The 23,568-nt window shown below is 55.9% G+C and overlaps 2 protein-coding genes and 1 long non-coding RNA gene across 17 annotated transcripts in view; 1 reads left to right on the forward strand and 2 right to left on the reverse strand.

Moving 5' to 3' along the window:
* The window catches only part of PKNOX1 (PBX/knotted 1 homeobox 1), a 50,212-nt gene extending 46,602 nt beyond the window's left edge, over positions 1-3,610 (forward strand). For all 13 annotated transcript variants that reach the window (XM_004264596.3, XM_004264595.3, XM_049710410.1 and 10 more), the window contains one exon: positions 392-3,610. In XM_004264596.3, the coding sequence (XP_004264644.1) occupies positions 392-603 (212 nt within the window). In that variant the 3' untranslated portion in view covers positions 604-3,610. The remainder of the gene's footprint in view (positions 1-391) is intronic.
* Positions 1-23,568, reverse strand: part of LOC125964524 (uncharacterized) — a 186,146-nt gene that overhangs the window by 39,046 nt on the left and 123,532 nt on the right. The window lies entirely within an intron of this gene.
* Positions 19,361-23,568, reverse strand: part of CBS (cystathionine beta-synthase) — a 30,768-nt gene continuing 26,560 nt past the window's right edge. For all 3 annotated transcript variants that reach the window (XM_033418403.2, XM_049710398.1, XM_004264597.4), the window contains 2 exons: positions 22,100-22,184; positions 19,361-20,213 (listed from right to left, as the gene is read on the reverse strand). In XM_033418403.2, coding sequence (XP_033274294.1) covers positions 20,068-20,213; positions 22,100-22,184 — 231 coding nt within the window. In that variant the 3' untranslated portion in view covers positions 19,361-20,067. The remainder of the gene's footprint in view (positions 20,214-22,099; positions 22,185-23,568) is intronic.

A 23,568-nucleotide genomic window follows, 5' to 3' on the forward strand; every position in this document is an offset into this window, starting at 1 on the left:
GGAGCAGGAACGCGTGTCGCAGGTTCTCCGTCTCCGTCTCAGACCGGCCTGCCTTCCTCTGACCCAGTCCTCCCACCCCGTCTCCCCGCTTTGTTGTCTCGAGGCCTCTCCCCCGTGTCCTGGGTCTCTTGTCCTCTGTGTGGCGCTCGCTCTGCACCCCGGGCGTCTGTGCCCTTTACCGTCCTGACCCTCGGACCCTCTGTAGACTGAGAGCTTAGCCGCGCAGGGTCTGGGGCCCATCCTAGAGACACGGGTCCTTAACTCCCTGCGGATGGTCCCAGGAATGGGCAGGGGGCTTCGCGGGAGGGCAGGCAGCCTGGCCCCACAGGTGGAGGGGTAACAGTTGGCGTCCGAGCGCCGATGGTGTGGTGACAGCCGCCTTGTGCCGCAGGAGCCGTCGTGACCATCACCGCGCCCGTGGGCATGAACGTGGACAGCCTGCAGTCCCTGTCGTCGGACGGGGCCACGCTGGCGGTACAGCAGGTGATGATGGCCGAGCAGAGCGAGGACGACTCGGTGGACAGCACGGGGGACGGCGGGGCGGCGCTGGCGCCCGGCCACCTGGGCGGGCTGGTGCTGGAGAACAGCGACTCCCTGCAGTAGGGCCGCCCGCCCCGCCTTTTATAGTTGGCACAGCAAACATTTTACACAGTTTTATTTCTAATATGTTTTATATGTAGGCATAGAAGAGTGCACTTTTGTATTTCCTAGTAAGCTTCCAGGGCGTCTTTGCTGGTGCAGCGACTTCTTTCAAGGTGTGTGTGTGTGTGTGTGTGTGTGTGTGTGTGTGTGCGCGTGCGTGTGTGTGTGTTTTTAAGGAAATTCTTTCAAGGTTTAACGCTAAAAGTATGATGAATGACAGACCCCCTCCCCCGCCCCCTGAACCCCCGACTAGATTAAGGAATAGTGCTGCCATTTTCTAGAAAATCATGCAGTTTTAATTTAGCTCTGTGGTGAAAGCAGGTCTCAGTGGGCTGGTTTATTGACGGAGCCCGTGGATTAGGAAGCAGCTTCTGGCCCTGAAAACTGCCGGTGTGAGGCGGATGACAGCACACAGCAATAAACCGCGTGCGACCTGGCGGCGAATGTATGGCGAGTTAAATGTGGTTCCGTTCGCTCGTGTTCCGTGAGCCTGTGTCATTTGCTGTATGTGAAAAGAAACTCCTATTTTTACCTTGCTGGAATTATTGGATAAAAAGCTATTTTTATAAATTCGTTATGAATTGGATTATGACTATATCGAGGATAAAATTTCTAGAGGAGAAACAGTACATGCTTACTGTCTCAATTTGGAATGTTCTGAATTGACCAAATTTGACGAACCTGCCCAAAGTTAGCTAGCATTCCATGGCTCTCTGCTATCCCAGGGTAGCAATTTACATTTACTCCTATAAAAGAAACACCTATTTAATGAAGGTTTGATATCTTCAAATTTTAGTCTATCCGTACATGCTCAGATTGCATCCTACACTTATCTTAAACATACGTCTAAAGGTACTTGCTAAGTAGAGCTTAGGTAAGCTAAGAAATGGTAGCCAGTGGTCAGTTCAAAGCTCTTACTGACATATTTCAGTCTAATTTAAATTTGACCACAGTTAAATGGTTAGTGTACCATGTTAGCTGGGTGTTGTTTTAGAATTTTTTAGTCAGCCATATGTTACGTGTAGAATGTTTATGATAAACTAATATGAAGTGTCCTCTATCCCGCTGGCTCAGAGCCGGGTAAAGAGCAAGCCCTCGGCTTGGTTACACGATTAACAAACATCCCCTGCGGGACGGGAACGAGTGGGGCCTGGAGGATGGGGTGACGGTGGCCCTCCTGCCGCCGCGTCTCACGCTGGTCCTGGGGTCGGTGTTCTCTCCTGCACGTGGTCCTTCCCTCTGACTTGATCACATCAGATCTGGAGTAGTGTTGGGACTTCGGTTCCTGGTGACCAGACGAACCACAAGAGCAGACTGGGTTTGTTTCCTTGGGTTTTGATTTGTTTCTGTTGGTTTGCTTTCAAGTGGGGCTTTTCCTCAGAGAGGAAGCAGAGGCCCTGGTTTCACGGAGGAAATCTTCGTGTTACCGTCAAGCTCAGCGCACTTCTCAAGGACAGTCTTACGGTCGGGAAGGTCGTCAGCTCCTGAGAAGCAGTGACGGTAACTGGTTGTGGACCAAGGCAACGTGGGGGTATTCTGAGCTGGTGCAGGTTGTTTTCTGGAACTGACTTTCCCCCCCGAAATTATTAATAATTAAAGTTACTCATAGGAGAGCACTTCCTAGGTAACTCAGAAGGAAGCAAGAAACACACAGGAATTTCTTTAAAAATATTTCAGGAGGTTTAAAAGAAAAACTTGATTCTCGACTCTTTTGGGGGAGACAATAACATTTTAAAGCAGCTATTGCGTCCCTCATTTGTAAACAATTTCAAATATTTTAAGTCAAGTCTACACCAGTTTAAAAGATCATTTGAAGTCCAACGAAGTTAGAATTTAGACGAGGCCCTGTGGAAGCCGGCCAGCCCCTCCCTCCCACCTCCCTCCCTTCGCCTCCCCCCCCCCCCCGCGCCCCCCCCCCCATCCCTCTGCCCTTGGGCTCAGATCAGTGACAGGGGCAGGTGGTCGCTCCAGGTCCGCGTTTCCCTGCAGCAGAAATCCTGTCCCGGGATGCGTGCTGCACAGGCCACGGCAGTGCTCACGCGGCGCCGCGTGGGGGTCCAGCCGTCGGTGCCCGGGGTCTCGGCCACACTCCCTCCAGCCGAAGTCTGCGTGCTGCTCGCCACAGTCAGAGGACAAGGATGAAGCCCACTCGAGAGAGGGCGCTCTGGACACAGCCTGAGGTTCCTTTAAGCCCTTCCCCTGAGTAACCAAGGGGATTTTAAACAACCCGACAGGCAGATTGTTAACCGCTGCCCGGCGTATTGCTGGTCACTTGGTCCCTAATAAATACCCGTTTTCCAGCCCTCGGATTTTTGAGAGCATCTGTGAGAGCACGACCCCGTTGAGCTTTCATTTTAAATGAACAAATTCGACCTTGACTTTGCTTTTGTTGAATTCTTTCCCTGTGAAGGATGCTTTTGACGGTGGTTTGAGACCCAGGTTAAGCGCGGTGTGTTACCTGCTGCTCAGCTTGCGAGCCGGTAGCGGACGGCTGGTCCGTGCCCTGGCCACGCTCCAGCTGCTGCACTAACGGAGCTTTCCGTGTCTTGATTCCAGAAATAAGACAGTGTAAGCATTTATCCAGCATGCAAAGTGAGATGGGCCCCGGCCCCAGCTCGCTCACAGACCACAGAGCCCTGACGCTGGAACCTCAGCCCCGAGGGTCCCGGGAGTCATCTCTGCATAACCTGCCCGTGACCCGACTCTTACCTGGGCGAGAAAGTGTTGGAGCACTTTTTCTTTTAGACAAGCTCAGACATCCCCGGAAGGTGAGAACGGCCCACCTCTGGCAGTTAGGGACAGGAATAACTCCGCCGTCCTCCCGTTTCCGTTGTTTGGTCTATGAACTGACAATCTTTAAATGTGAATATACTGTAACAATTGTTTTCTCGGATTGTTGTCTTTGAAAGGGATTTTTGTGAAGCAACTGATCTATCAAAGCAAAAAAATTAAAAACAGAAACATGCTTCATGGACGTTTTATTTTCTAGAGTCCGTGTCACCGCAGCTGCTTTTCCATTTTGAGAACAACGTTCAGATGTTGGCGTGTTTGCTGGTGGCGCTTGGGGTCCGCGGTGAGCCCCGCGCATCCTTAAAATGAGGGCCGCACCGCCCTGGCACGTTCGGGCCCGGTTACATTTTCAAGAACCTTTTCTAAGTTTCTTCAGGTCGTCATTGGTTTTCCAGGAGAAAAACTGGAAAGTTTTTACTTGTTTTTTATTGTAGTTCACCACAAATCTAATTATTTTGATAGTAATGAGAAAATGATTCATTCGTAAGGTATTGCCTTCGATGGTTCACGTTGTCACATTACCCGCCAGAGCAGTTCCTGGACATACTGAAGGGGGGTGTCCACTGAAACACTGGCAGAGAGTTTTAACTCCCAAACCGTTTATACTTACAAGCTAAAGTCAGCAGACTTAAGTGATTTTGTAAAGTGCATCTGAAATCGTGAACTTGGCTGGAATGAGGAGTGACAGCTATGAAATGTGTTGCTCCAAGACATTGTTCGGATCCGTTTGACAGAAAAAGGGAGTCACCCTCTTCTCTCTCCAACTCTTTTGAGGTCAGAGGTGAGAGGGCAGGCGTGAAATTTCACCAGGTGAGACCTTGGCTCAGCCCTGGGCCCCCTGGGCTTCAAGGGCTTCATTTGTAAGTGGGAAGAAGTTGGTTTATAAAAGGAAGAAATTGCTTTATAAGATTTGGTCTAGCTCAAAGTAATATTTGATGAATAAAATTCTACCTAGAGAGAGGTGAGTGAATAAGTAATGAGCTAGCAAATCGTGAAAATAAGAACTGAATTTGGACCAAGTACCCAGTGTTTTTGCATCCTGTTGCATTAGGAGATGTCCTGAACAATGCATGTATTATGTTTAGCCCACGTGCTGTGTTATACACACTCTTAAGAAATTCTTGGCACAAGTTAGTTTTGCCCTTTTACAAACAGATCCTCTTATTTTCACTAAGACCTAAGGTCTCCGTACCATTTTAAAACTAAAATTTGCAAAACAGTAGAGCTATAGCTTAATCACTTAATGAATGCTGGCCTAGGGGGCGGGCACCTCCGCCCACGGCTGGGAGCCTGCTCTGCTCATCACACTGACCCCCAGCCCAGGCCCGGCCTCTGCAGAGGAGGGTCCAGGGCCATCTCAGCTCAGCAAGGTCTCTTCCAGCTCTTCCCTGTTAGTCTATAAAGGACTAGTTAGTGTTGCTTAATGAAATAATTTGGTAAGTATCTTACATACAAATAGTATTGAGAAGGCATTTCTCGCACAGATGTTTCCCTTTTTTTATATCACTGTTTAAACGAACCCAAGAGTGCACCCTATAAAAGCCAATAATGGCTTTAATATACAGGGATAAATCAGGAATTCTTTTATCCCAGTGTCTTTGAAAAGGAACATTTTAGTGATGTTGATGGCTCTAGTTGCTTACACAATTTTAGAAAATGGGTGGGAGAAAAAAGTCAGGTATATTTAAAAAATATTTTGCTTTATGTTAACTCAGTTTTTTTTTTTTTTTTTGATATTAACACTGCAGTCAATCCAAGTAAGTGGTGAAGCTCCTTGTAGTTTATGCTCTGAGTGTAGACCTGAGTTTTCCAGCCAGAGGGTTCTATTGCAGGAGGACAGCCCTGGAGCTGCAGGAAATGCTTCCCGGCATCAAGCCAGAGAAGCCAAGGAAGGGGTGTTTCCAGGAGGAGCGGAGTGTGGGGACGTGGGGCGGGGCCCCAGGCGCCCAGCCTCAGTAACGCGGGGCCCGGGCCGAACCAGGCGGCCGGGCTCCCAGGGCTGGTGGCCACGAAGCCAGCGGAAGCTAATGGAGGAGCTCACCGTCATCACCACAGGGCGAGGAGGACCTACGAGGCCGAATGCATGAGTCAGAGGACGAGGCCTGGTGGATGCGGCCAAAGCAAAAGGGCGACAGCCTGGACCGCCGACAGGCGACACTCGGGGAGAAACGCGGCTCCCTCGCTTTCCTTGTTAGCATCTAAAGCTGGCAAGGAGTTCATATTGAGGGTAAAGGGAGGATTCCTGGAAATCAAAAGAAAAGGGCAGAGGATCGTAAGTCAGTTCACTGAAGGGAAAACCCGCGCAGCCAACAAGCACGTGAAGACGTTCTGGGCCTCACCGCCACCAGAGGCTAAACCAAGAGCACGAGGGGGCTCTGCCCCTTGCCCGGCAGCGGTTCGCAAGGTGGCACCGAGTGTGGGAGCTTCACCGGGATGGCCGTCCCCAAGGAGATGGAGCTGGACTCCGGTCCTACAGGCTCTGCCAGAATTCCTCTGCAGGGTCACGTGAGGACCTGCAGAGGTGCCCGCGGCCGTGCTGTCCGTGGCGGCAGGAGTCAGGGAAGCGCCCTGGGGGTCCCTGCCGCGTGGAGCGGCTGTGCGGTCCGGGCTCGGACAGCGACGGGCGGCACGAGGACACTCTCGGGGCTGGTTCTGAGGACGAGGGGTTGTCTTCTCTTCGCCGCGTGTCTCATGCTACGTGGCCGAATGCCGGACACTTTTTGTAGAAGGGCAGAGACCAAAGCCGAGAGGCCTCGCGCGGAAGTGGGTGCAGCCAGCGGCAGGCTCGCGGTGCGGGGCTGAGTCCGTCTGTTGGGCCCTCGTGCTGGGTTTGGGGTTTAGTTTGGTCGCTGCTTTCGTGGCCTCCGTCCGTGTTCCTGCCCGGCCTCCAGCTTTCTGCCTGCCCACTGCCGGGGGCGGGGGCGGGGGGGGCGTGTCTCTCTGCTTTGTTCCCCCCCCCGCCCCGCCCCCCAGGTGGAGGCAGGTGTTCTCCTGGTCCAGGCTCGGTCGCAGGCAGGTCCTGCGTCCTGGGGCCCAGGGGTCAGCCTTTCCAGCCATCCTGCCCCCTCGCGCCTCTGCCGCAGCCTCTGCCTCGCGTCTGGGTGTGGTTCGGGGTTTGGGGGCGTGTCCCTGGGGCGGGGCTGAGAGGCTCCCTGCTCCTCCCCAGAAGCAGCAGCCTTCACCTGGGTGGGGTCGGGGGGTTGTCCCTCCACCGCTGGATTAAGGCTTTGCTTCGAAGGAGGGGAGGGTCAGGGTGGTGGGTGGCGTTTCACGCCTGCTCCCCCGGGGCACCGGGCTGGGGGTGTGGGGGAGGTCTCCAGCCCCTGCCCTGCTCCCCGGCACACGGGGGAGAGAACGCTCGCCGGCCGAGGCGGTGCCCTTTGCAGCTGGGCTGCCGGCTATGCCAAAGGGGAACCAGCCTGCAGCCCCGCCTCCCGCCTTGGGGGGCTTGTCCCTCTTTCGGATTCAGTCACCTGCTCGCCTTGCAACCGCAGCTCTCTGAGCTCAAGCAGCATTAAAGATGTAGATTATCCACTTTTTCTCCTTGATAGGCTGCGAAGTGTTCTCATGGCCTCTACATCCAAAATGGAACTGGGGCCCCAAAATGATTACTGAAAACAAGATTTTACGATCGGTTTGAGTGGAGAAAAAGGAAGTGGAACCAGACCTGTTTCACCATTTAGGCACATGGGAAATGTACGAAACGCTGTTTTTCAAGGATACGTATCTTTCTGAAGGTCCCAGGGAGGATGCCTGGGAGGGAGGGGGGAGGGCAGGCATTAGGAGTGGGTCCTGAGGATGAGCCCGTCTCAGATGAGGTGGGGCCTTGTCCAGACAGGGTCGGAGTGCACAACGAGCTCTCTGCACCGCAGGTCAGGAATTAAAAATGGGAATCGGGAGTGGGAAGAACTGTGCCTAGAGACTGTTTTTATTGGGAATTGAAGGGGCTGTTCGGTCGCCTCCCACCTTACTGTTGAGCGACCTAAAGCCGTTCCCATCTTGCTTCTTTGCCCGGCAATGCTGGTTCGCGGCAAGCCTTGGGGTCTCCACAGGTTAATTTCCCCGCAGTGGCACAGCAGTCTTTCCAGGCCCATGTGCTCTTCTAGAACTTTGTCCGTCGAGCAAGTCCCCTTCTCTAGAAACTGGCTGAGGTCTGGCTCCTCCGCCTTGCCGTCAGGCAGGATGCGTGTCTGTGACGCTGGTGACTGAGGTTAGAACAAAAGTGGACAGCGTCCTGTTGGCGCTGTACCACTCAGGACGCGTGCCCTTGTAAGGAAGCCCAGGCCACGTGCAGAGGTTCCAGCCACGGCATCAGCCTCCTGCCACGCACGGGCGGGTGGCCTCGCAGACGCTGGGAGCTGCGCTGGGAGGTGGGGCAGCTGCTAGACGTGGGAAGTGTGAGCAGGTAGATGTCGTCGTTGCCCGATGCTGCTGGGGGTGCCTACCTGGGCAGCCCCGGTGCCAGCGCTCCGCGGTGCCCTGCCTTCGCGGTGCCCCTTCTCCTTCACCACGTCAGGCACTGGACCCAGGAGAAGAGAGTGAGCCGCGTCGATTTTGATGCTGGTCTGGATCCAGTCACTAACCTTCCCCCCACTTGGATACTGGGCCCGAGGAGAGGCACTGAGAGGGGCTCGAAGGGCCCATCTTGCCAGGGACGCCGCCCTCCAGCCAGTCACCTGCCTTGTCCAGGGTGCGGAGCTTACGTTTGGCCCTGCGGTGGTGTCTTCAGCGAGGACAGGCATCCGGGGCTGTGCAGCGAGGGGCTCAGCTTCCCACCCGCTCCCTCCCGACTGGTGTGCTTGTAACTCAACCCTGCCTGCTGAGAGCCCTGGGGCTGCAGGAGGTCGGGCCTGCCTGGGACACTCCTGACCTGATGGAGGAGGTGGATGTGGCCATCCCCACGTGGGCCGGCCCGGTCCCGCCGGGGGACATGGCTGGGCTAGATCACGGGAGCCGGAGGCGTCCATGAGAAGGCTGAGCCATAGACTGCAGAGAGACCAGTCCTGTCGCTAAAACGCACAAGAAACGCGCCAGCGGCAAATCAGGTGTCCCTAGGACGGAGGCTTTAGGGCCTTGTTTAAATTATGGCCCGTCTGTAACGAGCAGCCTGCGCGTCCTGGCGATTAAGTGCCGCTGCGTTTCTGAAGCGATGATGCGTGTTCTCGAACCGCCAACGGCTGCACAAATGCGCACGTGGCCGCCCTCCGCGGACCCCCCAGTGCCTGCCTTGCCCAGGAGGCTCCATGTCCTGCAGGGGCAGCCGCAGCAACTGGGGCTGCGGGCTGCCCGTCCCGCGAGGTCACGTGCCCGGCCGGGGACGTAGGCACCAAGGGCTTGCCCGAGCCAAGGCCCCTCCCCGGGTGGGGGAGTCACTGCCGCCCCCATCTCCAACGTCATGGCTGTAGGGAGGGGCTGGGGGCTGGGGGAGCCCCTCAGCAGCGTCCAGGACCCCGGCTTCCTCCTCCTGTCCTGCCTTGGGGGCTCCCGCAAGACCCCGGCCGGGAAGCAAGGGGACGCGGTGCCTCCGCGGGGGCCACCCTGCATCGTGTTCCCCTTGCTGCAGCGTCACACGTGGAGGGGGTAGATCTGATGGTCCCGCAGCACTTCCTCGTCTCCTCCCCAGCTGCCCCCCTTCGGGGTGTGTTCGTTCCCTCGGGGCTCATCAGCTGGCCTTTGACGGTTCCCATAGTCTTCCAGTGGCACACGTGGTTCGTCCATCTCCCCCTTTCTTTCAAGTTGTAAACCTTCAAGTAAATACGTGCTCCAAAATACTGCACTCTACAATTCTACCCACCCAGTTAAAAATAGCTGACATGTATTTATTATTACACAATACTGAGATGCTCACTTAATTTTAAATTTCAAAAAAATTAGAGAACTTAAAAAGTTCTGAGGAGATCGACTCCCAAAGGCACGCCGCCCGCCCGCCTTGCCATGGTGACTCAAGGGTGGGGATCCTGGCCTCGAGGGAGGTGTGTCCACTGGCAGAGCCCACGCGAGCATCCTGCCCAGGGGACCCCGGGGGGCACACTGAGCCGTCTGGGCAAAGCTCCAGTTCCACGGCCAGCTTTTAGGGACCCCGGGCGGGGGGCAGTCTCTGAGGCAGGGCCAGCCTTCATGCAGAGCCGACCTCATCACACCCACTGGCTCTCCCCAGCTCCCAGATGCCGGGCTGTCTCTCCCTGCTCACGGCCCGACCTCCCTCTCTGCTCCCCTGCTGTCCTCCCGGCCATTCTGGTAAAGCAGCGGTCCCCAACCTTTTTGGCACCAGGGACCGATTTCGTGGAAGACAGTTTTCCCACTGATGTGGGGTGGGGGATGGTCCAGGTGGTGATGCCGGCGGCAGGGAGCAGCAGTGAAGCTTTGCCTGAATGCCCGCCGCTCACCTCCTGCTGTGCGGCCCGGTTCCTAACAGGCCGCGGCCCCCAGGGGTTGGGGACCCCTGTGGTAAAGGGTTGAGGAGGAGCTGGCGATGCAGCTCTGACGACGCCTGCCGGCCTGGACCCCTCCTCTGTTCTCGTGGTTTCATGGCCTCTGCTGTAAGAACCGCATCAGGAGATGCTCGGCGAGACCTCTGCACACCGTGGACTTGCCGTGTCCAGAGCACCGGCACACGCGTGCCGCACGGGGCTTCCGTTCACCAAAGAGCCGACGTGAACTCCACCAGAGCCAGCCTCTGGTGGGTGCATGGCTCAGACCAGGGCAGACGTGCTCCTGCAGGAAACAGAGCACCGAGCCAGAAGCGACGGGCCACCTCAGCTGCGGGGCTGCCCTCTGACTCGGCCCTGAACCTGCTCCCGCTGCGCACCTGGTCCTCGGCCCATGCCCTGACTTGGGGAGCATCTCCTGCCCCAGGGCCTTTGCACCTTCTGTACCTCAGCTTGCTGGGCTCTTCCCCTGCTGTCCACCGGGCAGCCCTGCCAGTCTGTTGGGAAACGCGGCCACTCTGCCTCCCAGAGATCTTCAACCCTTTCCTTGCTTTTTCTCTCTTTTTAAAATTGCGGTGAGGGCCTCCCTGGTGGCGCGGTGGTGAAGAATCCTCCTGCCAACGCAGGGGACACGGCTTCAAGCCCTGGTCCGGGAAGATCCCACATGTCGCGGAGCGGCTGAGACTGCGCACCACAACTGCTGTGCCTGCGCTCTAGAGCCCATGAGCCACAACTACTGAGCCCGCATGCCACAACTACTGAGCCCTGAGCCACAACTACTGAGCCTGTGCTCTAGAGCCTGCAAGCCACAACCACCAAGCCCGTGCCCTAGAGCCCATGAGCCACAACTGCTGAGCCTGTGCTCTAGAGCCTGCAAGCCACAATTACTGAGCCCATGTGCCACAACTACTGAGCCTGAGCCACAACTACTGAGCCCATGAGCCACAACTACTGAGCCTCTGCTCTAGAGCCTGCGAGCCACAGCTACTGAGCCTGTGCTCTAGAGCCTGCAAGCCACAGCTACTGAGCTCACATGCCACAACTGAGCCCGCAAGCCACAACTACTGAGCCCACGCTGTAGAGCCCACGAGCCACAACTACTGAGTCTGTGAGCCACAACTCCTGAGCCCATGTGCCACAACTACCGAGCCCACGCTCTAGAGCCCACAAGCCACAACTACTGAGCCTGTGTGCCACACCTACTGAGTCTATGAGCCACAACTACTGAGCCTGCACTCTAGAGCCTGCAAGCCACAACTACTGAGCCCGTGAGCCACAATTACTGAGCCTGCGAGCCACAATTACTGAGCCTGTGCTCTAGAGCCCGCACTCTAGAGCCCACGCGACACAACCACTGAAGCCTGCGCGGCTAGAGCCCATGCTCTGCAACAAGAGAAGCCACCACAATGAGAAGCCCGTGCACTGCAATGAAGAGCAGCCCCCACTTGCCACAACTAGAGAAAGCCCGCACGCAACAACGAAGACCCAAAGCAGCCAAAAATAAATTAATTAAATAAATTTTTAAAAAATTGTAGTAAAATACACATATCGTAACATGTACCATCTTAACTATTTTTTTTTTTTTTTTTTGTGGTACGCGGGCCTCTCACTGTTGCGGCCTCTCCCGTTTCGGAGCACAGGCTCCGGATGTGCAGGCTCAGCGGCCCTGGCTCACGGGCCCAGCCGCTCCGCGGCATGTGGGATCTTCCCGGACCGGGGCACGAACCCGTGTCCCCTGCATCGGCAGGCGGACTCTCAACCACTGCGCCACCAGGGAAGCCCATCTTAACTATTTTTAAGTGCACAGTTTATTTCATCCTCCCAAACGGAAACTCTGTCCCCGTTAAACACTCGCTCCCTGTCACTGCCCCCCGCCAGCCCCGGGCCCCCACTATTTTCACTTTCTGTCCCTATGAATCTGACTCCTCTAGAGACCTCTGTGAGTTAGGGACTGTACAGTACCTGTCCTTCTGTGACCAGCTGATGTCACTCGGCGTAATGTCCCGCAGGCTCATCCACGTTGTGGCAGGTGTCAGAATGCCCCTTTTCGAGGCCAAATACTATTCTACCACGTGCATAGACGGCGCTTTTTATCCGTCGTCCATGGGTCTCTTGCTTCTTCCTGGTGGCACAGATCTCGCCTTTGCAGTTGTTTTATTTCTTCTTTGACTCTTCCCACGAGCAGGGAGGCCCCGGTGCCTGATCAGTGGTGGGACCTCAGTGGCTATCTGGTGAGCGAGTGAGTGAATGAGGGAGAATTTTAAGGCTCCTGCTCTCAAGCCGCCCTCCCCGGGGGTTGTCCCGGTTTGATCCGCCCTCATCGGGAGCTGGTGGAGGCCCACGCCGGATGGGCAGGGATGCCCAGCACCTCCCACTGCTTCCTCTCTAATGCTGACCGATTTGGTAGATAAAGAAGAGCCTCGCTGTGAGCCTGCAGGTCTCTGTGCGCACGTGGAGGCACGTCTCCTAAGGAGCGCGGGGCTGCTGACAGTATTTCAAGCTGAAGAGCTCTATTAATGGGGGCAGGAGTCTTCCCAGCACTACCGAGACCGCCACGGAGAACAGCTGCTTCTTTCTCCAGCTGGCTTGGCTCCGGGAAGCGGGAAGGGTTCTGGAACCCACTGTGCGCTCAGCTTGAGGGAGAATGAGGGCGGGATGAAAACCCAGCCATCCCTGGCGGCGGTGGAGGGGACATGTCCCTGCTCAGGGCTCCTGCTGCAACCGGCACAGCCCGCGGCTTGTTCGGCAGAAGGGGAACTGTCAGGGGGGCCTGACTGATGGCCACGAAGTGGGAGGGCCAGGCTCAGGCTGGCCACCCACCCATGGCTGGTCACACCAGGGATGGGGAGGGGGCCACGCTGCTGCCACCAGTGGGTGGGACGGCACTGCCCTCTGCATGCCGGCCGGACCCTGCAGAGAGGCTCGCCGTCCCTCCTCCCTCCTGGTGGCCCTGGCCCCGGACCTGGTCGGGGTGGCGAATCTCATCCTCCAGGCATGTCGGGGGGCCTGCACCCTAGCTGCAAGGGATGATGCGGGAGTGGCTGGCGCTTCCGGTCCAGAGGTTAGGAGGTGGGCTTTGTCTCCCCCCAGGACTTGAGTCATGAGACGAGGCAATCCACAACCCAGGAAGACCCCCTTCCTGCTGAGCACGGCCAGGCATGACCCATGTCCACCACCCCAGCTCGGGGGAGGGAGGGTCCACCAGCCACGTGGGCTGACCATGGGTTTGGACCCAAGGAGCTCCATCAGTTTGCTTGCTCTCTGGGACACCAGTGTCCTGAGCCAGCTCTGTCATTTGGGTTTTTATTAAAAAGGGCACCTTGGGAAGGTGTGAGGGTATGGCAGAGATTGAAACCGGCACCCAACTTTTACTTTTTCTTCTTCCTTAGGACTTCCTTAGACACACCCCCCCCCCATTTTAAGCTGAGCCTGTGGCCACGGAATAAATGTTCCACTGCCCAGCCTCCCTTGCAGCTAAGGTGGGACACGTTCCCACATTCAGGCCAGTGGGCAGGGCAGCCTCCTGTGCTAATACTGCTGTGGCCAGAGCGAGGGTGTGGAGCAGAGACGGTGAGGCTAGCTGACTCCAGGCCGACCTCTGCTCACTAGAGGGTCCCCAGCACAGGCCTGCGTCCTGGGTCTGCCTGGAGAAATGGCAGCGATGGACTAATTCACCATTTTTCCAATTTGCACAAAGGCACTGTCGCCTTACCAAGCTGTGTGCCCTCAGGGCTGCATCTAGCAGAGGGATTGCCTTTTTCAAATTCACCCAAAGGTACCTCATGTGCTGGCAGCTGGATCAGCCAATAGGATCCAAGTGGAAGTGTCGTGTATGACGTCAGAAGTGTCAACAAAGGGATGAGGGCACTCTTCTTTTTTTTTTTTTTTTGCGGTACGCGGGCCTCTCACTGTTGTGGCCTCTCCCGTTGCGGAGCACAGGCTCTGGACGCGCAGGCTCAGCAGCCATGGCTCACAGGCCCAACCGCTTCGCGGCATGTGGGATCTTCCCGGACCGGGGCACGAACCCGCGTCCCCTGCATCGGCAGGCGGACTCCCAACCACTGCGCCACCAGGGAAGCCCAGGCACTCTTCTTTATCCCCTTCTCCTCCCTGCTTGCTGGAGCATACACATAATGGCTGGTGCTCCAGCAGCCATCTGGGATCATGAGGTAGAAGGCTGTGTTGAGGATGGAGGAGCAGCAAGGTAGAAAGGTCTTGGGTTTCTGCTGCTGATGGAACTGCTGGCCTCTGCACTGTGATTCAGTGAGAGAGAATCTCCTCTAACCTGAATGGAGCCATTGTCATCTGGGTTTTCTATCACTTGCAGGAGAACCGAATTATAAGTGATACAGAGAGTGTTGATGCTCATTAGCAAACTGAAGGCTCTGAGAAGTCCTGCAAAAAAAACAACTGTTTCCCCAGTGCTTGCCAAACAGTCAACCACAGAACTCTCTCACCACCCAGCTCTTTACCCCTTAGGAGTCCCTTTATTTAGAGGAACAGCGTTTGGGGGTGACAGCTCCACACAAATTATGACTCAATAATGAACACATGTCAAAGCACACATTCTAAAGACTTAATCCACAGTGATTGGTTGGAGACGTTCTGGGTTCCTGGGATTCCATTTCTCAATAATGGGTGGGAGAGGGAAAGAGTCAACTGTCTCAGGCATAGATACGGTGAGGTTTCAGGCTCTCAACTGTGTTTAAAAACATCTGTCCTCAGGCTTCCCTGGTGGCACAGTGGTTGAGAGTCCGCCTGCCGATGCAGGGGACACGGGTTCGTGCCCCGGTCCGGGAAGATCCCACATGCCGCAGAGCAACTAGGCCCGTGAGCCATGGCTGCTGAGCCTGCGCGTCCGGAGCCTGTGCTCCGCAATGGGAGAGGCCACAACAGTGAGAGGCCCGTGTACCGCAAAAAAAAAAAAAAAAAAAAAAAAAAATCTGTCCTCAAATAACTAGCTTTTGGAACTGCTCCCTGCAGAGTCTGAATTTAGTCCCATCGCATAGTGATGGGTTGATGTAAGTCCCAAGGGTGTGCAAGTTCTGGGAAGTGAGTGCATGGAAGCACGGGGGCGTGTCCCACAAGGCAGTGCCCTGAGGAGGGGCAAACGGGGAAGCGGGACAGGGGGAGAGGGATGGTAACATTACCATGATTGAGGCTTACCATGACCGTGGGTGGACCCTGATCTAGTTTGATTGGATTCCAAATACCAGTGAGGTCGAACTTACCTCCTTCTTTACAGACACAGAAATCAGGGCAATCTGCCCAAGAACCCCGCACTGATAAGTGGGAGAGTCAGGATTCAAACCCAGATTGAACTGGGCCCAGGACGCTGCTCTCTGCAGGACTCAATGCTTGTTGGGGTCTAACAGTCCCAGCACAATTTGCACAAAGGCACTGTCGCCTTGCCAAGCTCTGTGCCCCCAGGGCTGCATCTAGCAGAGGGATTGCCTTTTTCAAATTCCCTCAAAGGTACCCTGTGTGCTGGCAGCTGGATCAGCCAATAGGATCCAAGTGGAAGTGTCGGGTATGACGTCAGGAGTGTCAACAAAGGGATGAGGGCAGGTTATGTCGGGGGAGTCAGGGGCTGACTGCGTCCCTTCCAAATTCATAGGTTGAAGTCCTAACCCAGCACCTCTGAATGTGACCTTATTTGGAATGAGGTAGTTATAGTTGCAGTTAATTAAGATGAGGTCATTAGGGTGGCCCTAACCTGATGACTGGGGTTCTTATAAAAAGGGGTGAGTTGGAAACAGAGACACATGCAGAGGGAGGATGCCATGTGCAGATGGAGGCAGAGGTCAAGGTGATGCTTCTACACCCCAGGGAAGCCCAAGAGTTACCAGCAAACCCCTAGAAGTTGGGAAAAAGCCTCCGGACGGAACCAACGCTGCCCACACCTGGATCTTGGCCCTCTTTCCTCCAGAACTGTGCGAGGATTAATTTGTGTTGTTTAAGCTGCCCAGTTTGGGGTACTTCGTTACACCAGCTCTAGCTAATGCGGCGTGGGGGGCGGATGGCAGCTCTAGCTAATGCGGGGTGGGGGGCGGATGGCCGTCTATCTCTGGAAAAACTGAAGACACCGTCACTCCTAGCAGCCCCCTCCTCCTGCCTAAGCATCCCAGTGAGGGTCGGGCCCACCTGTAAGTAGCACAGACCCAAAGTAACAGTGGCCTATGCAACAGAGGAATGAGTGTCTTTCTCGCTCATAGAAGTCTAGAGGTTAAATCACGGGACTTCAACTGAGTGAATACACATGAAATGCTTAGAGCAATGGCCAGTTCATAATAGCGATCCGTAAGGTTTAGCCACTGCGTTCAGAGATGTTTGTGGCCGCACCACGTGTCACAGTAAAGCACTGGAAACAAGCCCGTCCGTGTGGGTGGGCGAGGCGGTCTGATGGAAGATGACACGGCCGGAAGTGGGTGAGCCGGTGCGGCACCGTCAACACACACCATCCTGAGGGCGCGGAGCTGAGCAGAAAAGGCTGGCGGCACAACGGTACCTATGATACCGGTAACACACGCCATCTAGGGACACACGCGTGTGTAGCGAGACGACACAGGCGCCATCAGAAAGCCACGCGGGGCTCCAGCTGCCGTTGTGAGGTTTTATTTCTTCAGCGGGGCGGTTACTGTTCTTTCCACCTGTTTGTATGTCTGAAATTTTCCCTTAAAATCAGAATATTACGCTGAGTGAAAGAAGTCAAATACAAGAGTATAATCTGATGATACACTGGGGCTGCGGAAACAAAGCACCACGAACAGGGGCTGAGAGCAACAGACCTTCATTCCCTCCCAGTACGGAAGCCAGGAGTCTGAGATCAGGGTGTCACAGGGCCGTGCTCCCTCTGGAGGCTCTGGGGGCGGGTCCTTCCGGCTCTTCCAGCTTCCGGGGCTCCAGGCATCCCTGGCTTGCGGCCGCATCCCTCCCGTCTCCGTCTCCACGGCCACATCCTCCTCCTCTTGTCCGTGAGTCTCAGGTCTCCGCTTGCCTCTCCCCTAGACGGACCCTCGTTGTCACACACGTGAGGGCCTTTAGGCCTACCTGGATGACCCAGGATAATCGCCCCATCACACCTGCAAACACTTCCAAAGAGGGGAACATTCTCAGGTTCCAGGGATTAGGACCTGATATTTCTTACTTGTCCTACCACAGTTCTACTGAAAAATACTTTTTTGAAAAAACTTCCCCATCCTCAGTCAAATCATCAAATGAGCCCCCCTGAGGTCAGAGCACGTCTCCCGCCAGATCTGTGCAGTCCCAGGCCCTCCTCGGACCTGGTGGGGAAGGCCTCTGCCTGCCAGGTTGTCTGTGGGGACGGGGACGGCTTCCCGCACAGCCCCCGGGGGGACAGCGGCGTGTGGCCTGCTCGCGGCTGCCGGGGGCCCAGGGCTGCAGAACACCCGGAAGGAGCCTCGGTCTTAGAGACAAATAGCTGATGACTAAGGAACTGGCCGTTCCCAAAAGGCACACCCAGCTGTACCTGGGGCTCTTTACAGAGGAGTGAAGCCGCGTCCACGACAGGAGGCCCTTCCCGGAAGATAGATGGAGCGCGGCAGCCGGGACAGGGTCAGGCAGCTGTGAGCACCCCCTCCACACAGCCCAGCCCCGCCAGAAAGCTCCCAAGGGACGGTGGCCTCTCCCGTCGAATCTTCGGCCTGCCCACGTGGTCTGAGGCCTTGGAAGGGGCTCCGGCGTGTAGGAAACAAGAGTGGGCCCTCAGGGCTGCGTCTTCAGCATGTCCTGCACGCTGTGTCCGTCTATTGCAATATCTATGGCTGCCCAGCCCTGTTCCCCGTCACTCTGGGGGTACCTGTCTTGATGGCCTGCTGGGGCCCTTGTTTTCCCCCTTCATTTTGGTGGAGTGCAACTTCCAGTGCTCCCTTGGGCCCGGAGGCCACCTGCCTCGGGGGAAACGTCTACATCCTCCCTCCAGGGTTAAGGGAGAGCGTGCCTGCACCCAGGATTCTGGCCCACGTCCCTTCTTTCAGATGTCTTGAGGCTTCACTCCCTTGTCTCCCAGCCTCCACATTCTAGAGATGGAGAAGCTGGATCCCTTTCTCATTCCCTAGACTCTCTCTGTGAGCTGGGTTTCCCCACCCCTAAGTGGAAACTTTTTCTAATCTTCTTGTCCCTGTGTGGGTCTTTCTCCATCTGTTGCGCTGAGTACTAGGTGGAACCTTTCAATCTACAAACTCGTGTCTTTCAGACTGGGACAGTTTCTTGAATTATTTCACTGGTGATTCCTTCTCTTTTCTGGAACTCCTACAAACCAGATATTGGAACCCAAGAAGCTCAAAGAATTCCAAGCACAAGAAACATGAAGAAAGATAGATCACGATTTCCAAAACAATACTGAACATAAACAAAGCCAGAGGACTCACACTTCTTGATTTCAAAACTTACTACAAAGCTACAGTAATTAAAACAGTGTGGTACTGGCATAAGGACAGACATATAGACCAGTGGAACAGAACCAGAAGTTCAGAAATAAACCCATACATCTATGGCCAACTGATTTTCCACAAGAGTGCCAAGACCATTCAATGGAGAAAGAATGTTTGTTCCCCAAATGGACAGCCATATACAAAAGAATGAATTTGGACCCCTGCCCTGCACCATGTACTAAAAGTAACTCAAAATGGATCAATGAACTAAACGTAAAAGCTAAAGCTATAAAACTCTTAGAAGAAAACATGACCTTGGATTGGCAAGGATATAATACCAAAAACGAAACAAAAGAATAATTGAACATCATCAAAAACAAAACACTGTTGTACACCAAAGGTCAATATCAAGAAAGAGGAAAGCTACCCCACAGAATGGGAGAAAATATTTGCAAATCACATGTCTGATAAGGCTCTAGTATCCGGAATATATAAAGAACTTCTACAACTGAATAACAAAACGCAAACAACTCAATTTTAAAATGGGCAAAAGACTTGAATAGACATTTCTCCAAAGAAGATACACAAATGACCAAACAAGCACATAAAAAGATGCTCAATATCATTAGTCATTAGGGAAATGCAAATCAAAACCACAGTGAGATAACACTTTACACCCACTATCATGGCTGTAAAAAACAAAACGCAGAAAATAAGTGCTGGTGAGGACGTGCAGCAACTGGAACCTTCATGCACTGCTGGTGGGGATGTAAAATGGTGCGACCGTGGAACGCAATTTGGTGGCTCCCCCCAAAATTCATCATAGAATTATCACGTGGCCCAGCAATTCCAGTCCTGGGTATAGAACCGAAAGAACTGAAAACAGGTGTTCAAACAAGTGCCTGTACACGAAGGTGCATAGCACTACTAGGCTCAACAGCCCAAGAGTGGAAACAACCCAAATGTCCATCAACGGATGACGGATAAACAAAATGTGGTCTGTGCGTATAAGGAATACTGATCGGCCACAGAAATGGAGCAGATTCATGCGCAGCGTGGGTGGATCTCAGAAACATCAGACGAAGTGAGATAAGCCAGACACGAGGCCACAGATCGTACGATTCTTTTTATATGAAACATCCCAAACAGGCAAAGCCGTGGGGACAGAAGGCAGAGTAGTGGGTGCCAGGAGAGGAGGGGAGAGGGGAGTGACAGCTTAATGGGGGAGGAAATGTTCTGGAACTCGACAGAGGTGGTGGCTGGACGACCTCTAATAAACGCTAATGAATTACACATTGAAAAACTGATCATTTTAGGTTAAGTGGATTTCACCTCAATTAAAAAACCCCAAACACTCAAGCCACTCCAACCAAGCCATCCCCCAGTGGAGCACGCTGCTGGGAGAAGGGCCACGGCGCCGACGCACGCTTCCTGGGCCCCATTCTCCTGCTCCCCCCTCTGGACTGCTGGGAAAGGCACTGGCCTCTGTCTTCAGTCCCCCTACCCCAGTCACGGCAGCGGTCCATCCGCCTGGCTGAGTTCTCTTTGAAAAGATTTGCTTGCTGAAACATCTTAAGGGAAAGTTAGTTAAAGAAGAACACATCTAATCGAATAAATCATATGTAGATTCATTTAGGTGGCCAGGTGTTAATGACGGGGACCTGTAACATCTCTGCCGGGCCCCGGCTAAGCACGACGCATCCTTGACACCCACTGTGACAGTGATGCCCAGTGCCAGGTGGCTAGAATCATGTGTGTGTTTGTTTAGTGTTTACGAAAGCGAAGGAGAACAGCCGCACAGCCCTGGGGGGTCGTCAGAGCTGGGCTGCGGCCCCGGCACCTCCACTTCCCGAGTTTGTCTTCTGGTTCCGCTCGCGGGCGGCCACGAAGTTCAGCAAGTCGATGGCAGTGACGACTCCGAACACCATCTGCCTCTTACTGGACTCCCCGTGGCTGTGGTCTGAGGGGGGACAAGGCCGCAGGTTCAGAGGGGCCTTCATACGGAGCGGATCTGAGGCACAGGGTGGCGGGGGTGTGCGGGGAGGATGCCCCGTGTCCACGGGCACCTGTGTGCCCTGGCGGCCCAAGCACAAGTGCCGTCCCCTCCCAACGCAAGCCACTTGGGCGAAGCTGCAGAGAGCAGGGCCCTGACCCTGCTGAGCCACGCCCACCAGGGACGCCCGAGGGCCACGTTCGTTCAGAACAGCCGGCGGTCGCCCCTGGTGCCCAAGGCCCAAGTCGTGGCATGAAATTCCAATCCCACTCACACCCAACACCACCGGCTCACATCTCTGGCCTACCGTCCTGTGTTCAAACCCACGCCTTTCTCTCAGGCTCAGAATGAGTGCAGGCCGCTGGCCCCCTGCCCTGCCGCCCAAGGGCAGAGAGGGGGATGGAGATGGTATATTTTACATTTCAGCTCGACTGGGCCATGGAGTGCCCCGATACTGGGCCAACATTCTGGGTGTCTTTGGATGAGATCAACTCTTGATTGGGTGGACCTAGTAAAGCAGATTGCACTCCCCAGTGTGGGTGGGCCTCATCCAGTCAGTTGAAGGCCCGAATAGAACAAAAGGGCTGACCCAACGCGAGTAAGATGGAAACGTCCGGCCTTTGGACCCGGAAACATTGACTCTTGGGGCCTTGAACCTGGCCACTAGCCCCGCAGGTCTTGGGACTTGCCAGGCTATAAGCCGTTCCTTAGAGCAAATCTCTGTATACACACATCCTACTAGTTCTCTTTCTTCGGGGAACCCTGACTGACAGCCGTTGTGAAGCACACAGCGGGCCGGGCAGAGCTGAGCAGCCGGTGGCAAACGCCCAGGTCGCACCCCATTCCACCAGACCCCGCTTCCCTGTCTGTCCCTCACGCCTGTGAGGGCAGAGGTCACACAGCGTGGGCTGCTGGAGACACAGAGAGGCCAGGCACCCTACTGGCTGGCTCGGAGCACCTCAGGAGAAAGCAAGGGGCACCCAGAAGAGATGAGGGGCTTCGAGGCAATGGGGCAGCTTTGGAGCACCGAGCCTCACGGGGGCGGGCAGTCGGAGCGGTCTCCAGGTCCCCCGGGAGATACTGGCCAGAGCTGGGTCAGCAAACTTTCCGTAAAGGGCGGTAGGGTCTCTGTTATGACCCCTCAGCTCCGCCCACACAGCACGAAAGCGGCCGCTGACCGTGCTTTCTGACAGGGCGGTGTCAAAGGAAACTTTATTTACAGACCCTGAAACCGGATCCCACGTCAGGGTGTGTAGATGTTCAAACACGAGTGTGTGACACAAGAAGGGGAGCCGGGGCCTGGACGCCCTCCTTGGCACTTGGAGGCTGCGAGGCTGACCGCAGCGCCGCTCCCCAGCTCGAGGGCTGGGCGGGGCGTACACACCTGCAGGTCCCCCCATCCCCAAGGCCAGGTCCCGCGCCCAGGAACCGAGGACGGGAGAGGGTTAGGTGGTGGCGCCCAGGCCCCGGGACCAGCCCTCGGCGGGCGGGAGGGCGGGCTCCAAGGCCCCCCCCCCACCGGCCCCAATTCTCGGGATCTGTATAACCCTCGTCCTCTCCCGGCACCAGAATAACATCCCGGGCCTCCAGAGATGCGGCCAGGAGGTCCGGGAAGGGCTTTGTGAGCAGGCTATAAAGCCCTGTGATCTCACCGCGAGCCGGTACCCAGGTTGGCCCACAGCGGGGTCCCTCTGAGATCTGCACCCAAGGCTGGGGATCAGCTTCTCCAGCTCCCAGACGCCCTGTGCGCTCACGGCAGGAAAGCGCACACACAAGCCTGGGCCGGGGGCCCGGCGGCCAGCACCCCACAGGGCTCCCGCCCCCGCCCCCAGCCCGCAGAGGGCCCCACTTACACTGGATCTGCTCGTGGACCACCAGGGCGAAGTGGTCCATCTCCAGGATGTGTGAGAGCTTGCCCAGAGGGTCCGTCAGGTGGATCTGGAAGGGAAGCCGCGGTCAGCGCTCGCCAGGGCAGCCCAGCTCGGCCGGGGCCCGAGGAAAGCACAAGGCAGCAGGAGGGGCCGGCGTCCCTCCAGAAGGTTCTTCTGGAGGCTCTTGCTGACTTAGAAACTGAACGAGCCCTGACACACGGGAAAGGACACTTGGATGACCTGGAAGAGTCCGTACGTATCACTCTGCAAAGAGCCAGCAGGACGGCTTCCCACAGTATGATTCCACCTCTATGAATTTCCGGAAAAGGCAAAACTAGTCAGATTGGCGGTTCAGGCAGTAGGGAATGGGTACAGGGATCCAGGGCACGTGGGGCACATACACTACTGTGTGTGATGCTGTAATGGGTACAGGTCACTGTACATTTGTCAAAACCCACAGAGCTATAGAACCCAAAGACTGAACCCTCAGTAAACTAGTGACTTTAGTTACGAACAGCGTAACATGCGCCATCCATCGGAACAAATCCTACATCAGTGCAAGATGTGACAGGACAGGGCGTGGTGAGGGGCGGGGGTACAGGGCCTGGCGAGGGGCGGGCAACGTGAGCGCCCACTCTGGGCCATCTGCTCAGTAGACACACGATGAGAGCTTCCAAGAAAAAGAAGAAAAGGACACTTAGGTCCGTCTTTCAAAGCCCAAGGCGATCTCCAAAGCTGTGAGCCCCACTGGAACCGTTTCTAGTTCAGCTCTCGCAAAGGAGGCAAGTTCCCTGGGAGAGGACGCAAGCTCGGGGGTGGGAGGAAAAGCGCCAGCAGTGCCTTAACCTGTGTAAGGAGGGCTGGGCACCACTGCCCGCCAAGCACTAGAGCAGCTGAGCGGTACACAACACAGCGGCCCGGGCTGCGGAAGCAACTTCCCCCACGCTTGCCTTTATGAGGTCAGACGCTGGGTGTGGTCAGTAGACCACAGGGGTCAGGATTCCTCCTCTCCGCCAGGAGAACAGGGCGGAAAGGGGGCGCCACAGCTCCATGGGCACCCTGCTGCTCACTGCCGGCGGCCAGACCCCCGTGGCGGCAGGAAGGGGCAGCCCTGGAGGCGGAGGGTGTACCCAGGAGACAGGACCCACCCAGGTTTCCTCGGGGCCGCATTCTCCTCAGGACACTGTCTGCACCAGGGATGCCGGGGACCCTGCTGAAGGACGTCCTGTGTCCGCTTACACCCACCGCTTGGTTCCTGGAGCAGAGCAGGCACACACGGCCCCACCCAACATCTCGGTGGCAGGGCGTCGAGACCCCTGAGGGCCTGGATGGCACTAGAGCCCAGGGAACTGACGCTCGGCTACACCCCGGGGGAAGGCTGCAGCTGGAGGTCAGCCTCGGCCACTAAGGGGGGTGACCGAGTGGAACAGGGAAGAGCCAATCCTGACTAC

The sequence above is a fragment of the Orcinus orca genome, chromosome 5 (genome assembly GCF_937001465.1).
Source record: "Orcinus orca chromosome 5, mOrcOrc1.1, whole genome shotgun sequence".
Classification (NCBI taxonomy): Eukaryota; Metazoa; Chordata; class Mammalia; order Artiodactyla; family Delphinidae; genus Orcinus; species Orcinus orca.